At 39.5% G+C, this 18,571-nt stretch overlaps 1 protein-coding gene across 1 annotated transcript; it reads right to left on the minus strand.

Moving 5' to 3' along the window:
- Window positions 1-1,788: 1,788 nt before the first annotated feature.
- LOC124630510 (rho GTPase-activating protein 100F) lies at window positions 1,789-15,037 on the minus strand. Its single transcript, XM_047164450.1, has 20 exons — window positions 14,922-15,037; window positions 13,906-13,989; window positions 12,974-13,072; window positions 11,308-11,584; window positions 10,886-11,015; window positions 10,376-10,537; window positions 9,800-9,949; window positions 9,593-9,720; window positions 9,051-9,513; window positions 8,894-8,979; window positions 8,664-8,815; window positions 8,330-8,591; window positions 7,981-8,240; window positions 7,707-7,892; window positions 7,411-7,627; window positions 7,124-7,324; window positions 6,754-7,035; window positions 5,992-6,072; window positions 5,652-5,764; window positions 1,789-5,575 (listed from the first exon to the last, which is right to left on the minus strand). Exons 2-20 carry the CDS (start codon window positions 13,948-13,950, stop codon window positions 4,979-4,981), a joined length of 3,891 nt encoding a protein of 1,296 aa, XP_047020406.1. The 5' UTR covers window positions 13,951-13,989; window positions 14,922-15,037; the 3' UTR covers window positions 1,789-4,978.
- Between the last annotated feature and the right edge of the window lie 3,534 nt (window positions 15,038-18,571).

Here is an 18,571-nt window from a genome sequence, read left to right on the forward strand (position 1 = left end):
TAATCCAGCTGATTAATGTCTATATTTTTGTTACTATTGTTATTAAGAAGTATCGCAATGTTTTTGTTAATTACTATTAGAAAATGAAATCAATTTTTGCTTTTGTTCTTGCATCTCTCTTTTAATTTTTATTACTCATCCTTCGAGCCCCTTTCCCAACTATGTTGGGGTCGGCTGCCAGTCTAACAGGATGTAGCTGAGTACCAGTACCAGTTAACTTTGATTACATTAGTATTCCAGGACGCAATACACATACTTACATGTGATTACTCGTGTACCTAAGTACCTATTTACATACACAATTTCATTGTGCTTTTGCTCACATTGGCGTCCACTTCCACCAGGCGATAACAAACACGTCTCAAACTAGTAAGCTTCAAATAACGGTCAAGAATTTAATAGCAGCGTTTTACCTGAAATAAAACGCATATTAAATACTTACCTTATTTGAAGCTTACATTTTAATTTCTGCCTGGTGTTTTCGACTCAATGACGAACTGTGGCCGCCGAGAACACTCGTCGCCTCCTGCCTGGTGGGGAGTGAAACTGGTCGGTGTGCGAGAGAGATGCAAGATATGGGGTAGAAAAGGACAGAGATAAAAGCGGAAAACACGTAGGTGCCTATCTCAAACTAGTAAGCTTCAAATAAGGTAAGTATTTAATATGCGTTTTATTTCAGGTAAAACGCTGCTAATTAAGTGCTATATTTTATTTATTAAAAGAAAATCATAGTAAAGTCGTCAGAACTTTATTTAATTTAACAAAGTTTTTAAGGTTTAAAATGTTTTTCTCACCTTGATATTCATATAAGCTACGGTTAATCTGATGAAAAGAGATGACTTATGTATCAGCATCAAAATTACAGACTTTTTCTAGGTATGTAAGAGAAGTCGGGGTGCGCGTACCAATAAAAAAATGTATGTAAGCCCTTGCAGAATTAATTAAGAGCATTGCATTAATGTAGGCAATACAATGATATTAGGCACTAAAACGTTTATAGCCAAGTCCAAATAATTTTCCCAAAAAACGCCATCTATTGATGGTACTCTAACACTAACTTGTATGAGAGCTTTGGACGAGATTAGTTCAATTGACGACTTTACATACATAAGTACTTCTTTCGGCTACAAGTTTTAAAAATATATACTAATATTTCGTATTTAATCTTTGTTCCTCAGTTCATGATACTTACCTGCTATTTACAAAAATTACCATATGATTTGTGTTATGTTGCATGTCTTCGTATCTTAGAAGCTGGTCTGCATGATTCTCTATGTTCACTAAATTCCATCGCAGTTATAAAAAAAAACAATTCAGTGTCTAAGTATGAATTACTCATATGCGCAAAAGAATTGAAGCACATAATGTAATTTAGGTTCGTCTTTTGTTTTAGAACTAAATAAGTATATTTGCTTGTCTAGGTTACGTTTGGAGGTACAAAATATACTCATACGATGAACTCGAAATGAAAAATGGCTCAAAACACTAGATGGGGTTACAGTTCATCTGCCATAAATCGGCGTAGGTAGCTTTCATGTAACAACGTTTGTAAGTACTCTCCTCTCAGTATGTTACTAAATTTCAGAACGAGCAAGAAAACATTACATATAGGGTATGTTGTTATTTTCAGACAGGCAGTTTGACGGACAATCGTTACATATAGGATGACTATTAGCTTTATCTGGTTAGAATGCAAGCCTTTCCAACCAGTTGGACAAAGGCTACACAGATGATAAATACGTATGTAATTCCTTGATGTTGATATATCGGGGTCCAAAAATAAAACGATTTTAACGTCGTATTATTTATTTTCGTGTGTGTTCCAGCCGCCCGGTACAGATACGGGCAGCGTTTACTCTTTAATATTAAGTTCACGTATGTAACGCTACTCTTTACCAAATTGTCGAAATACTGATAGTATCAGGGGGACCACAGCCCCGCAACACAAACGAACAGCGGCACCAACTTTGAGAGAGTAACACTTGGCCATCTCTTTACACTGTAACATCGTAAAATCTAACAATAGACAAGATCTATAGAATAGATATAGAAAAATCACGATATTCTAAATGTTAAAGTTATAGGTAGTCGTATAGAGTTTGTACGTAGGCCAAATTATAGTCACTTCTTTAAATAAGTCTCGTAAAAGAAGTTTATACTTTGCTTATAAATTCAATAATCAGTTTGCATATAAAAACTCTATCACCGTGTATATATCAACAAACAAATATTGAATCTGTTAAGAAATTGTTTATCTACATTTAAAATATATCGCATCTATCAATTAAATCGTTATATTCATTTAATTTGGAATATATCTAGTTAAACTTTTAATTGTTAGAATATACAAGATACATGGGCGGGCAGATACCAAGTCAATGAATATGTAACTCTAATCGTGTATAATAAGTTTTATTTTCAATAAATTAATTTATATATAGATGGATTCTAACAAGTGCTAAAATTACAAAAACATGTAATAACTGTATTACAATGTATGCATTGGTACCTAGGTGTTAGTTTCGGGACCTAGTTGTATCTGTGACCTAGGCGTAACATGTCGAAACCTAAGTGTAATCTCTCAGAATTATTGCCCCATTGAAGCCAACTGAAGCTGTGCGCCGTAGTCACTACACACTACCGCCATCGCGGCTGGCTACGGACTGTCGAGCGACACTTCAAGCCACTCACAACATTTAGAGCGTGCTCACATCACTAACGTTTTATTGTAGTACCTACTGTCACTTTGGCTTCTATTTTCAAATTGATTCAAACATTAACTGTCAGGTTGACTGGTTTTGTTTTCCTTTTCTTAAATTCTTCTTTTAACTTATTTTCCTTCATGTGCAATGTAAAAGTGACAGCCAGTAACTGGTATGACAAAACATCGGCCATGTAAACACCCGTACAGCTATATACATCCAAACACTACGCCTTAGTCATGATTAAATGTGAACAATACAAGTCATGATCAATTGTATCAAACTCTAAAGTATTACATAATAATAGGCGATAGACCTACTGTCGATTATAATGTCTTATGATTACATGTGAATATTTTAAAACGAATTTTGTTAAGCTCATAATTTTACTAGATCGAGTGAGGCGCAGTGAATGGATCGTCTTGGTTCCCATCGCCGGACAGCTATCGTGATAACAGTCACAACTAGATTTTCGTCCTTCAGACCAAAAGGACATCAGAAAAGACTCAAATATCATCAAAATATTTATATAAGGTTCTTCCACCGAACAAAGAACTTATGATTGTACTACTCTAAACACGTAGTTGATCAATATGATCACTGTGATCATCCCCATTTATCTAAATTGAGTGTTTAAAACCCCTCTATTCTCTAATAATTATATATTTTGCAATAGAAATAATTTCACACGTATATAAATAACATCTAAAACATTGAGTGTCCGGCGATAGGAACCGAAGTGCATGATCTTCATGAAGGCGACCGCTCGATTAATACAATCATCACGATCGGTTCAAGTTATCGCTACATATTGTCATCGATTTTCAGCCTTCATACAAGATAATGTTAGTATTATTCGTACACGAATTCCTTTATAGCAAAGTTTACGATCAAATGCGTCAGAGGCCCTGCGAAACGTGAACATAATGAATGAGAATAAAGGGAATTCGCGCACCAACACTGATTTATTTAAATTTATAGAGGTACAGCAAAGGCGAGGTTCTCCAACGAAGCCATATTATCCATTATTACAAACGAGGAACAGGTACAAAAAGTAAAAAGTATCAAAAACATTTTGTGTCCCATATCAGTCGTGTTATTTGTGCAATGCTATTTATAAACAGTTAATATTTAATAACAAAATTTCGTCTTGAAGTGTCGCTCAAAAGTAATAAGTAACCGTGTAGCCTCCGACAGACATATAAACAAGTGTATAATATAATTATTATGCTTTCTATTATAAATGGACCAATCATGGCAGTGAAAGTAGGATCAGTGCTGTCATTGGTCGATTTCTCCCACTCTTATATGTCTAGCAGACGCTAGATAAAAGAACTGAGGCTATGTTTTCGAATTTCGAATGCAAACGTTCATTTTTCAAATTATTATTTTTATAATAGATTCATTTGACCGCCCTCATCACCCAAACTTCGAACACAGCGCCTCTGATCTTGAGAATGCGACCGATCCAAATGGATTAATTCCAGTCCTTCATAGAATTAGCGACTCGTAAAAATGCTTTACTAACACTATATTTAATTAATATATGTTTTATATTTATTACTTTAATAAAGAACGGGATTATTCGAATAGTAGTTTAACATTCACAACAGCATTGCGTTTGCTAGACGTTTCCAATATGCCACGTAATCGCTCGTTCTACGACGGAATGCCTTCGAGTCTACGAGCTACTCTGATATGGTCTCAGTCTCAAGACAGTCCGCACGTCTGATCTATGATACACTCTCCCTACTCGAGCTACTGACTTGTGTGCGTCGTCGATACACTAATATTGCTACATTGACAGTTTTAAATTTTCACCGTTAGTCTCATTTGTGGAAGCTGATTTGTTCATTGATTCTGTTTACCAATTACTTGGACATTGGGGTACAATCGTTTCGATTCCGTACACAAGTCTCTGATATGTGGGATGATGTGTGTAGCGCCGCGGGCCGCCCGCCGCGGTCCCACCCGAACGGTACAAAATTGGAGCGTACCTACATATACGTTTATTATATACAATGTACAATACAATACGATAAACACTATAGTGGCTACGGGGCAGGACGCCGGCGGCCGGCGAGGCGTGTCACCTCGCGCCTCAGCATGTATACATTCTCACAGTAATATACATCGTAACTCGCTCTATATATAACAAACATTACACGAACGCGCACCACGCTCGTCGAATAAACAACATAATATACAGCGGAATCGTAGCACTCTTTCGATTCGATTAAAAAAATTGACTAGAAAATCTCAATTCGCTACGAGCACTATGCGTGCGAGGAGAATATGTCGGCGGCGCGCCACGCCTCGGCCTCCTCCTCCGCGTCGTACTGCTGCAGGAACGGGTTGGTGGAGCTGTAGCGCGGGCTCAGGCCGCCGCGCCCCGGCGAGTTCAGCGTCACCGCCAGCCCCGCCGACGTGCCCGGGATCACCGAGCGCGGCGACTCGCGCGACCCCGGCTCGCGCGGCCCGTCCCGCGGCGTGTGCTCGCGCGACGAGTCGCGAGGCGTGTGCTCGCGAGAGTGCTCCCGTGGCGTGTGCTCCCGCGACGACTCGCGAGACGCGTGCTCCCTGTTCTCCCGCGGCGTGCTAGTCCGCGGGGAGTCTCGCGGGGAGGCTCTGGGTGACGCGCGTGGTGAGGACCGTGGCGAGGACCGCGGGGATGCGGCTCGCTCCGGTTGCCTCAGGATGGAGGAAACAGATCCTCCATGTTTAATTGTGTCCGCTGGGCTGTGGCTCCCGGAGCTACTGCTGGGTGAACCGGGAGAGGATACTGTCACCTGACGGGACCGAGGTGGAGCGGGCAGAGGGCCTCTGAGCGGCGACTGCGGACGATATTGGCCGGCCCTGACTGATGAGAGAACCTGTAAACAAATTCAATAAGATTTTAGTCACAGTACTCGAGATAACTTCTTTAAGTCTTTTTCGCCATATACTTACATGTGCGGGCGGCGAGCGGTCGGGCGCGGGCCGACCCGAGAGAGCTGGCGGCGGAGATGCTGCTGATGCTGCCGCTTGAGGCCGATATGGACTGACTGAGGGCGGAACTCGGCCTGCCAACAAAACACCTTCAACAATACCTATCCGAAACAACGTAAGTGTATAACGGATCATGACTCAAGAAGATAAAAATGTTGAAAAGAAGACGACAAAATTGTGGTGATGAAAACGGAAAAAGTGGATTTATTAAGAAAGAAATGTCTGTTTATCGAAATGCTAAATTGTATTTTTTATAGCATTTGTCTTTAGGTTTGTGCTAAAGTGAGAAGGTAGATAGTACCTTGGGGGAGTGTGAGTGAGGCCGCTGGCGACGCACTGACTCTGTTTCCACGCGGCCCGGTTACTGACTCGCCGCGCCGAACTGTCTACAAACATACATGCGTTAAGGGACCGCTTAGGTTTTAGACATTCAGTGTTCTTGTCTAGTGTATAAGTATAGTATAGATTGACTAGAAAGAGCATGCAGAAGAAGGAAGGGGAGATCTAAGGATGTCCTAATGCGCATTGGATCATGGTCTTATATGGCTGGATCATGGCTGCCGTAAATGGGGTATCAGCGCTTAAATTGATCTTTGTGAAAAATATCCCAGCGTTTAGTCTTAACTGTAGTTAGACTTAATAAATGCCTTTAATAATTTCATTTTTTTTTGTCATTCAAATCTCTATGAGCAGTAACTTATTTAAGTTAGTAAAGATTTCAACCCTTCATCATCGTTCAAAGGCCCGAAATGTTCGAAAAGGATATGAGAATAGCAATAGGTGAAAGTAGCTTCGTGCGGAGTGGGTGTTGTCTAGTTGTGTTGTTTTGGGAATTCTTGGAGTATGCTAGTGGGTCTATGTGCGTGCTTTGTGCTACTAGTTAGCATCATTATGTAAGAAACAACATTGAATGGTCAGTGGGTCGTCTTAGGGGCGTTGCAAGAAGAAATACTAGAAGGAGAATATAGTACCAACTATAAATAAATAAAACAATTGCGAATGTTGTTTCTTACCTCTCAATATTTCAATGTAGTGTAAACTTTGACACTAGAGATGACATTACCTGAACGTTTTGGAGCTGGCCAGATTTGCAGAAGACATTGCAGTACATTTATGGATCTCTGATAGTCCATTTCTGTCGGTGGCTGTGAGTGCAACATAAGGGGTGGTGCGAGAGCCACTGCCAGGTGCTGTGGTGACATCTTGTTGCGATCTTGGGCAGCCACGACAAGGGCTAAATGGTCAAGTAAGAAGACAAGAGTAGCTCTTGATGCTCGAGGGAGTAGCTCAACTACTGAGGCCATCAATCGAGCATTGCCTTCTCTGTCATCTGGTAGACATATTCCTGAAACAAAAGTTATACAAATTAAAAGAATTGTGGGTTAAGGAATCTCTTTGAATAAAATTTATCACCAGATATCACATGTACTAACCCAATGCATCAAGAGTCATCTGATACATGCAGCGACTGAATAATGGCTGTGGCAGTTCTCTTAAATAGTCCTTCAGAAGACCAGTTATGACGTTGATATCTGGTACGGAATCAGGCGCCAGTTCAACTCCACGTGCGTTTCGCTCGAATGCTTCTCGAAGTATGCGCTTTTTACTTGCTGACCCACATAGGCGATAAAGACCTGAGAAAGGAAAGTAAAATCAGGTTAAGAGTTGTTTGAGGAATTTCGGGAAGAGTTATAAAAAACTGTTCTTGTGTGTAAAGTACCTATGATATCCAGTCCACGTCTTTCAATTTCTTCGACACATCTTCGTACGATTAACGGCACAGGGGGAGCGTGCGGTGGGCGAGGCTCCCTTGCCACAACTGTGTCCAGTTCGGCTCCGAACAATGCTGTGCCACGAGGTGGTGCGGGTCGTCTTCGGAACAGATCATGCGGTTCCGTGTGCCGAAATCGTACGTATAGAGTTCCGCGGGGTTCCATCTGAGAATTGAAATATATATTTTATATTTTTAACATACCGAACATAATGCTAATAGACAAATGAAGACCAAATATCTACCTTAATAGCGAGTTGATGAGCAGGTGAACGTGACAGCAGATCTGGCAATGTGACAGATCCACGGTAACAAAGCTTGTGCCTATGCTGTGGGTCCCATGAGTAGACTAATACATCCAACTGTCTGTTGTCTACCAGATCCAGTTCGAATGACTCATCCCAGTCGAATTGCAGCTCTCCCGTACGGACCTACAATTTCACAATATAAAGAGCGCGTGAACAAAAGACAAATTCACTTATTCAGACCCGGTTATGGTACAATATGCGTGATGCTCACCACAGTGCGAGCCTTATGCACACGATCACATTCTAGTACACAATACAAGTCTCTTGGAGCGACTGGTGGCTGCGGGGGTGCAAGTGGACCCGATGGTGGTGAACCCGGTGATGCTCCCGACGGAGACGGTCGTAGACCACGTCCAGCCAATAGATGTACCCATAGCATCCCCGATACTCCGCCCGACAATCGTGATAGGCCGGTCATCGACGCCGACAGACCACCCGTAGCTGGTTTTTCCACTTTATACTTTAAGAACTCTGAAACAAAAGTAAACAACATTAGTAAACATGATTCAACATAATAGATCTATAAAACTAGTCAAATTATAAACTGGCCGTATTCTTACCGTTAGGATTGATATCAAGATGTCTTTGATGTCGTGAGCCAGGCGTTGGAACAGGGCTTGGGTTAGGACAGTTGAAACGAGATCCCAACTCAAGCAGTTGTCGAACTCGCCGGGCTGAAGGTGAACCACCAGCTCCTGCCCCCAGTTGTTGTGTAGCTCCCAATTGTTGCGATGATACTGAACGAGCGGGCAAGTGTCGCGGTCTCTCCACCCGACGCCCTGCCAAACCTAGCGATGATCCAAACCGGCTGCCACTTTCCATCTGTAAATAACCATTATTTAAACTTAAAGCATCAATTAAAAACAGTACAAATCAATACTCAAAATTGCTTACGTTTTTGAGCGCATCGTGAATATTTTCAGCAGAATAGTGCGTAGGAAGTCGCGGACGCAGCGTCTCGTAGAGAGCGCTGGTAGAGGGCGCGCGTGACAGCCACGCCCTGTACTCGTCCGAAGTGAATACTGAAGGAGAGGACGGTAAACGACCTGGTAATCAAATGATAATTTATATGTATGGTTGTTTCGTAATATTGTAAAATTATTTCTTGTTGTTAACTTGCTTACCTCTGGAAGAACGAAGATCCAAACGTGAAGACAAAGGTTCCGGCTCATCTTGAAGAACACTTCCCGCTCGTCTACTCAGTCCCAGCCTATTTAAAACATCGTAATTATTCAATCAATTGTTTGGCAATATTATAAGATAAATAGGACACGCACTTACCTCTGTCCAGTCCCTCTCACATCCCTCGGTAAAGAATTAAACTTCGATCCAATATCTCTGCCCAAAGTGCTACTCCGATACCCACTAAGCCCTGAATAATATGGAGTTCTAGTAGGAGCCGTAGCCTCGGTGTCTGACGAATAGTCCAGACTACGGTTTCTTCTAGCTGTTCCAAATTTACTGCTATATGACGGTAGACCGAGCCCAGTAGTTCCATATGCTCCTGTAAGAGTTGATCCTAGGCCAGTTCCTCCTAAACCTGATCCTAGGCCAGAGCTCGTCAAGCCTGACCCAACAAGGCTTGAACCGGTGAGGCCACTGAGTCCAGTAGTCGATAATCCAGATGGAAGCCCGGGGCCTAAACTAGTTCCAGTTAGACCAGAGTCTGTGAGTCCAGTCCCTGTTAGGCCAGATCCGGGCATACCAACACCACCATATCGCTGGTTGTATCTTAAGCTTGACGCTGTAAATAAAAGGGTTAATCAAAAAATGTTCCTATATAATATTCTGTAATAGAACTGTAAGGGGTGAAACCTCCTTACCTCCAGTTGCAGCCGATGCTTTCAAACTAGATCTGAGCAAGGAATGTCTACCGAAATCAGAATGCGTTTCAGCTCGGGGTAATTGCTGCTCTGACCCTGACCGTGGCACTCGCCCTCCGAAACGAGTACTGAAATAAGAATTAAATATTTTAGATGACGACCAAAGAGTATGTAAAAGTTAAGATATTGTAAAGAAACCTTTAGTACCTATCATACCTTCCGCTGTCAGCGGGATAGAAAGAGTGAACTTTCTCCGCTAAACTGTCCAGTGTATTTGGATAGGATCGCTCGTACGGTACAAAATGCGTCGCTTGAGATTTTGGCTGTTCTGTGATCACCGGTGGAGGCGGACGGTAACTAAACAAAAAGTACAAAGAATGATAAAAAACACATTCTGAGGGTGACGACTGTCGTGATACAGAGATATACAGGAATGAATTTTAAGCAGTGCACAAAAAAACTGGTGGTCCAGAATCATTAACCGAACATATCTGCATCATCAGTAATTTTTTTTTTCATTCTTTTGTCCGCCCTAAAATCAGCAAAATATGGATACTAAACTATTCTAAGGACCAAAGAATACAGGAATGAATTTTATCGACCTTTAATGTACAACCTTATTAAAATAATAAAATAAAAAATAAGTGATTAAGGTAGACATTATTTTGACTTTGAAGTCTTTGTGAATGCATCCTTTTGTCCAGCAGTGGGACAATATGGGCTAGTTAAAAAAAATGGACCCTACGTATATAAGGCTAATCATTCATAAAAGTCGTAATGTACCTCCACGTAGAATGATCAGACGGCGGTCGTGGATTGTAATATAAATCCAGGGCCGTGGAATCCGGAGACAGAGCGCCGAGCTGCAGCCGACTTCTCTCTTCCCTTCCATCACCGACCGGTCTTACTCCTCCACCAGGACCCGCCGATCGAAGAGTGCCATGCCTGAGGTAAATATAACAAATTTTAAATTCCATTATAATGAGAGACAAGTCGTCTTTTGACTTTTTTGGATTTGAACATACGTTTATTTGGTCATCATGTCAAAACATTGTCGCCACAAGGATTCACGGTTTTTTGATCTGATATCCATTATTAAACTGGAGTCATTGAACACTTCAAACATTATTATATTGAAAAAAGTAATACACAGGATTGATCTATCTACTAATTACAATTAGGAATCACTAGAGAAGATAAATTACATTTATCAACTCAAAACCCGTAATCAAACACTCTACAGATCTTATGTTTTGCAATTTATTTTGAAAAAAATGATTTTGTAACACTCACTGTGAATAAAGTCCGTCGACTCGATCCCTGTCCCTCTCGTCATCATCTCGGCAGTCTCTCTTGAGCACCACGACTGGTGGCGGCTTGTGCTCCGACCGCGGCATCGATGGTGATCCGGGCCCTGATTTACCTGGGGAGTTAAATGTCAATTTTTAACTCTCGATAACATACATACATACTACATACATTCGTACACATATGTACATACATAGTAAAAACATCTCAATGACATCAATGTCCGTTAATTTGAGTTTAAGTCTGCCTGATGAAAATTGAAAGAATTTTGTGTAAGTAATAAAGAAGTAGTAAGCAATAGTGAAAGATCATTTCATTTCGTATATTTATCATAACCATAAAAAAATTGCCTAACAGTCTACTAAAAATTGACATAATATCATTCTTGGTACATTCCATCAACCAACCTTTCCTCTGCCTCGTACACAACAACAGTCGCCTGGGTATCGACATGATGATAACCACGTCATCCAGCGACATCCTCCTAACATCCACCAGGTTGACTGCCAGGATCTCATCCCCCACTTTGAGGCAGCCACTGTTGTATACGGCAGACTCCAATGCTATCCGGGATATGAACACTCCATCCGTCCGTGCTCCTCCGTCACCTTCCCTGATATACAGTCCCAGGGTCTGGCCGGGTCGCTTCACTATTTCCACTAGTTGGACTATGTGACGGGAGTCCTGGGAACAAAAGAGTATTAAAAGACGATTTGGAATAATCTGGGTTGTAGGAAATGAACACAGAAAGCGCTATTGGTGATAGTAGTAAACCTTTAGAAAAATGAACAGTTAAAAGAAATGAGACACAGTTATCTTGTACAACAACAATACCTATCGATAGTCACGTAGGTGCTTCAAATTCCGAATCAATCTGACGCCTTACGACAATAGTATTGTATCGCACAAAGCACAACCGCAGCAATTTAAGGAAACCGCAAATGGAATAAACCACAGAATCCATAGTGAACAATATTACATAGCTATGGTATGAGCCGTACTGCACATCCCAACAATGCTGGTCTAAATTGCGTTCACATTCCCAGCGATCTAGGCCAGCCCGACTCGAACAAAAGGGTTCACTAGAGTAGCGTTCTTTCACAGTGGGTCCCGTACTAGGTTACGAGCAGACTATTCGGGTCAATGGAGCGGGAAAATTACCTGGGAAGACTGGCGTTTTTTCAAAAAATGAAGCCTTAACGCCGTCTCCAATCACTGTTCTCTCCTACTTTAAATATTTATGATCCATTCTCTCTATAAAGAATAGGGAAATGATTGGAGTACCTATTTGTGAGTTCTGTGTGGAGTCTTTTTTATATTTTCCAATTACGACACTGTGGTGGGTTTTACTTTATGTTCATAGTTGTTGGTGCAGTGATCAGTATTCATTGCGGTTAACGATTTGTTTTCAATTTATTGTTGTTGGTTTTGCTAATAAAAGACGCCAAGAGTTTCAGCGAACCTACATTTGCTTGAGTTAAAGGCATTGTTGCGGCTAAGATTGTTGCATGAAACGAGAACTAATACCAAGTTTGTTTCCTTAATGCAGTTGACGTATTCATCTCAGTTTCTATAGAAACGTTAGTTTTATGTTTGTTATACGTTGTTATGCTTTTTATTGTGTTCGTCTTTATTATATAGAGTAGCTTCATTAATCATGCCACTAGTTATATCATTGCCTCTACTGTAGGTTGTACCCTTATTGACCTTTAGAGAACTTACACGTGCTCCACGTGGAAATATATCGACATTGTGGAATTGCACAATGGAACAGTGTCGACATTCAGTGAATACAGCCACAATACCTCATAATATAGGTAGGTACATCACTTCGACCTTAGTATTAGAGAAGTGTTGAAAAGCTCCTAATTTATAAACTAGCTGTCAGTGGTTTTACTCGTATCCCGGGGGAACTAGTGCCGACCCAGGATATAAATGTGTTTTGTCTTAAGTTAGATTGCAATTTATATGTTTACAGCTCACTGCCAAAGCCTTCAGCTGATAAAGCGTAGTTCAGATATAACCTACAATATTTTGTATCTGTAGTATGAGTAGGTGGGATATTTTTGTTACCTGTAATGAGAAGAATTTCTTGGCGGCTTCAATATTGTTACGGCCCACTTGTCTGATTTCAAGGATCCGTACGATCATCTCGCCGCGTCGCTCCACCGCCTGAAAAATACAATAACCATATATTTTACACGAACAGTTCATTTCAAGCGAGAAAAATGGCTTATCGAAAATACCTAAACAAATGACAAGACTACGCGTATTTTTCTTCATAAAATTCGATAAGACTTTTTTTAGGTATGCGGCATTCAATAAACATATTTTCACTCTATAATTTTATCGTGCGAAAATGTAAGCTTCCTCAATTTCTGTATTCTTTTGTACCACGTGTTTATGACGTCAAATATTTGCTTACAATCTGTAGGTGTTGAGCAAACCTATTCATTGTGTGCTGATATCATTGACGGCTTGGTACTCATTTGTTAGAACATTGACGTCTGCTCAGCGCAACGCTGACGTAATGGGAGAAGCCTTACTGATATAAAAGTGCCTACATGTACTTTACAAATGTAGGGTGTTGTATTCTATTACATATAATTTCCCCAAAGAGAATGGAGTAGGCTTCCAATATACTTGTAAGTTGATGCAATTGGTAGTTGCACTGAAATATGGTGTCATCTTTTTGGATTTACTATTGTTACAATGTGCATGAATAGATTAGCATAGATATTTTTTTATGACTTTCAATTGATCAAGTATCTTTATCGAAGTTAAATACTTCAGCCTTATTTTCCTTACTTATAGCAACACAAGACCCTCTTTCTTATCCAGTAAATATTACAATTTTCGAATGCCAAGTATTCACTGGACAGAAATAAGTGGCCTCTCACTCTAATTAAGTACAACATCAAAATGTCCACATTTTCTCAAAGATATGCTAACTACGTTGAATATTCAGAAACTTAAGAGAATAAATTAAATAATTAGTGACTGACCTCGAGCGCCGCGGCAGTTGTCGAATCGTGGTCATTCTCAACCATTTCAATCTGCCTGAATATTTCATTGCTCACTCCTGATACCTGTGTAATGGAAAAATAGTTTATTGAAAACTTCAATTTATAAAACCTAATTTAAAAAAATACAAGGCTTTTCCATCTGGCTAGCCATTTCAACTGAAGAACAGAAAAACATCGCTGTGGCGTAGTAAGTCATTGGTTACCCATCTTCAATCACATTCTTACTATTAGGTAATGGGACTTACTTAATGCTTATAGAATTTAAACTTGATCACGTGCTCCACCTCATTATTATGATCATCACACTCTATCCATAGTGATCGACGCCAATAAATTCCACTTATTGGTCTATCTACTGATAAAATGTAATGCGTGTAATAGATAAGTACCTGTTACATAATATTGATAGGGATAATTTGTTACGGTAATAACAGCCATAATAATGGCGTTACACAAACATTATGAAGTTGTATGTTCGTATGTGTGTATCACTTATTTACTTTGTGTGTGTATAGAGATGAGATACCACATTGATTAGCGTGACAGTTATAGACTGCTTTCAAAACATAAAGTACTGAAGTTATTGTTACAAGGTGTTAAGGAACACTTTAGATTTAAATCAACCAATTGACCCATCATCGACGCGGTGATCAAAGACCTAATCTATACATTGGTGGCTTGAGTGGAATGGACCTATGTATTGCACTCAAACCACCACCACAGAGCATTCGCTCGATTAATGGATTGTACCTACAATCTATCGAATGATCAGCAGAATATTCGGTTGTATAATCGATTGAGTGACTGTACAAGTATTTGATAAAGGCCTATTTTGATCGACAATCTTTAAAACAACATTCACCTACTCCGAAAATTGAACGTAAAAATTGATAGTAGAAAGTTAAAGAAACTGACGTTTATACTGTCGGTTAACCTAGGCCTTGGTGATCAATAAAGTAGGTAATGGATTGATTGATCAACTTCACTATATTTACCTTTCGGAAGTCTGGCTGCAGCACGCAGGGTGGTGCGTGGTTGGCGCGCGGCGGCTGCGGCGGACCGGGCGGCGCGCGGCCAGGCGACGCCGTCAGGTCCGGCGCCGCGCGCCCGTTCTCCTGGACAAAGCAAAATAGAATATGTTAAATATAAGACGACAAATATGTTTATATGATATAATCTAAGACCATGTTAAGAAGGTTCGAATATTTGTAGCGCGCGGCTCATCTTAGTGAGGACAATCCTGTGCCCCCAGATTCGTATTTTGAAATTCGAAGTTGAACGACGATTGAACGTCGGATTGAATTTATCTTTGCTTCATTCTCTCTGTTCAGTGACATCAGCGACTGAAGTAGCTTTAATTCGTCAAAAGAGGTATCAAAGGCCGGAGATAATACACTTAATCTTGTTAAGTTTAGGCAGTTAGAACATTGTTAAAGACTTCAAAAACTATTTATGTTCCATCACCATGTGCCTGATTCGTATCAATCTATGTTTCATCTGTATAGAAAAAATGTAATTTTCTAAAAAAAGTTTTCTTAATATGTATATTTGATATTATGTGCTTATGTGCACTTAAATTGCAAAATATCCTTATTTTAAACGTTAGGTAAAATTTGATACCTTTCTTCTGAAACGACTGTAAGTGACACTAGGTATATTACTTGTGTTATTATATTACATTCTACTGGCTTGAAGCATATTGCGAAAACGCGAACCATTTGGTCACATATTGCCTCATTTTTCTACAAGTAAAAATACTATAAAGCAGAACATAACTTTAATTTTACCTCTATTTTTGTCAGTGTCACAAGTTATACCGATTTTATTTTTTGTAATACAAGATGATGTTGTCTGCAATATTATCATCAATATCAAATGATTATACACTTCGTCTTTACATTTGTTAATAAAACAATACCGATGGGTATATTGCAGCGATTTGAATTGAGAACTCAAGAAACTGGCTGTTAAGAATACCAGAATCAACCATTCTTGAAATTAGAACGTTACACGTTCATTTTTTTTCTAAACATTTTGAATTTAGAACTTCGTTATCATTCAGCATTTATTTTAAAAAGCTCATTTCATCCGTCTCATATAGAGGTATACAAATGTGAAAGTTTATGCCAAGTAACACGATAAACTGTTGTAGCCTCTTTGAGAAACAAGAGAAATCCTTGAACACAGCTACTAGTATACCTAAGAACATACCTATAGTCTATCAAGAAGGCAAGATGAGATCCCTTATCAAGTTTCCAAGTATTCAGTCATTTCCTAACACCGAGAACTGCGGAACAATGCCTATATACCTAGATATCTATTATATACTGTACCTACTATATAGATATACTTTATTAGGTTCCATCCACGTCCTATTGTCGTGGAGATAGGAAATTAATTAGCATATCGTATGTGTTCGATTTTCTTGTTCAAGGAACAGAGAAAAAGCCTTATGAGCATCTTAATATGAAATTAAATACGTGCTCTGTATTGTACAGTGTTGGTATTATCTTGTCAGAGGAAAAATATGAAGTTATGAAAGATAGATTTCGAAGAAGTATGTTAGTATCTTTTGTGTTGCACTTTTAAACATTTTACTTTCTATATCATATAATGAATGTTCTTTTAGTTCAAATAGGTACATACTGAAAATACAAAACATTTAAAAAGCATTCCCCTACACAAAAATGCCTATAAAACAATACTGGCCACAACAGCCTGACCACAACCACGAAAACTTCTGTTCGATATTCAAAACACCCGCCAAATACCGAGCGAACGTATCGAACCCTTTTCCATTCAAATATTATTACGTCACAAACAAATATGGCCGGTATTCTTATTTCCTACAACGTTCCGGACTACGTAATATTGTCACATCCTATGTGAACGAGGAATGTCGATGCGGTGTGGAGCAAGGAAAAGCCATTTTAAAGATAAATACAGATTAAGGAGCTTGACGGCTTCCGTTTGAAATATACGGTACGGAAAGAAATAAATATTTTATTTGGTATTCGTGTATTATACGTTTTGTTAAAGACTGTCTCATTGATTCTGGGAACGTGGATTTAATCTCAAGGTTGTAAGGATTGTAGGTTGGATTATTCGACGCCCATTTTTTGGAGATAAGGAACATTACATGTAAGAGATTAGGGCCTTCTATCTTAAGTTTGTCATTGGCAATATGTGTGAGTAATACGAGAACGTGTAGGAAGCGTTTCGGAACTTGACCGTAAGAATAAGTTTACAAGTTAAAGAGTCATCTCACTGTTTGACAATAGACGTCACTTACGTGCTATAGTCGTTTAAAAAAAGCAAATTACTCAAAGGCATGCATCGTTCAGACAGACGATTCATGAATAAATCTTTTTCAATAGACGTTTGAATGAAAAAAACATGAAGTGCAGTGACGTCGTGTGTAGTACGTCATATGAATGATGAATGAATTGTGAGTAGTGCAATAATGACATATGCAACGAGCAATCATTCAATGAAAGGTTAATTTGATAAATATTTAATATGTGTATTTTTGATCTTGAAATTGATAGGATTTAAAAATATTTTGAAGGGCAACTGAATCAGTAGCTACAGATTGCAGTGCTCTTGAAATTTTTATTCCCCAAAAAATTCTGAACGAAGATAACTTTCTGACCGATAAAACTAAGTCAACCATAAATTACGAAAATAAAGCTTAATAACCCAACTTTAACATTCAAATTTAATCGTCCGAAACTCCATAAACGCTGTCCGAAGCGGATCCAACTTCTCAACCGAGTTGTCAAACAGTTTTCGGCTTTGAATCGAACAATGATTTGCCGGCAGTTGGCATATCATCCTCTGATTTTCGTTTGTGAACGTTAAAATTTTGGCGGTCGATCGAGTGCGGGGTGGGGTGGAGCCCTGACCTAGTTTCTCGCTCCCCCCCCCTCTCTCCCCGCTCCTCGCCCCTCTCGCGTACGCATGAGGTCAGTGTACTGCAGTTGCAAGCCCCGAATACCGCAGGGTGACTGGACTCATCCCACAATACGACGGTACTAGACACGCAGAAAGCTTTGTGCCAAAACCTGATGCCAGAATACAATGGAGATTTGGAAATACATGAGTGACGTTTTTTTTTATGGCGTTTTGATTTTTATCGTTGCATGTATAACATTGGTTATAGGTTTGTATATTTGAAATGTTGATATATATGATAACATCAAATCTTTCACATACTTACTTAAAAAGAGATTGATCCAAAAAGTCACAGTTTAAGCTCAAATCCAACAAATATTCGAAAAATCTCAAAACATTCCTACATTTTATTCCTAAACTAACATCGGAAAATATTACTTGGAGCAGAACATACTAAACGAAACTAGGATGGCACTGCACCCGTATATCGGTACATTGTGGTTAGCTTTATCCCGTGCTACATGTAAATGACTACGCCGTAGACGCTACGAAACTACGAAACGCTACGAAGCTACGAAATACGTAGCGGTGCTTTATAAAATACTCCTTTGTGTTTTTATATCTTTACACGACAATGTATTTGTATGGCTACAATTTGTTCAAGTTTTTGAATAACGCCGTACAATGGAACAAATTGTATGGAATAAAGTAATAAACATTTGTATACAGAAGTTGGCAGGTACATGACGTG

Source organism: Helicoverpa zea, chromosome 5 (genome assembly GCF_022581195.2).
Source record: "Helicoverpa zea isolate HzStark_Cry1AcR chromosome 5, ilHelZeax1.1, whole genome shotgun sequence".
Lineage (NCBI taxonomy): Eukaryota > Metazoa > Arthropoda > Insecta > Lepidoptera > Noctuidae > Helicoverpa > Helicoverpa zea.

Bases quoted from the DNA above. Each gene is read 5' to 3' on its own strand.
- LOC124630510 (XM_047164450.1), bottom strand. From the start codon at position 13,950: ATGGTTGAGAATGACCACGATTCGACAACTGCCGCGGCGCTCGAG. The intron at 13,073-13,905 runs GTCAGTCACTAA...TGTATTTTTCAG, and splicing joins CAACTGCCGCGGCGCTCGAG to GCGGTGGAGCGACGCGGCGA. The intron at 9,514-9,592 runs GTAAGGAGGTTT...TTTTATTTACAG, and splicing joins AGCATCGGCTGCAACTGGAG to CGTCAAGCTTAAGATACAAC.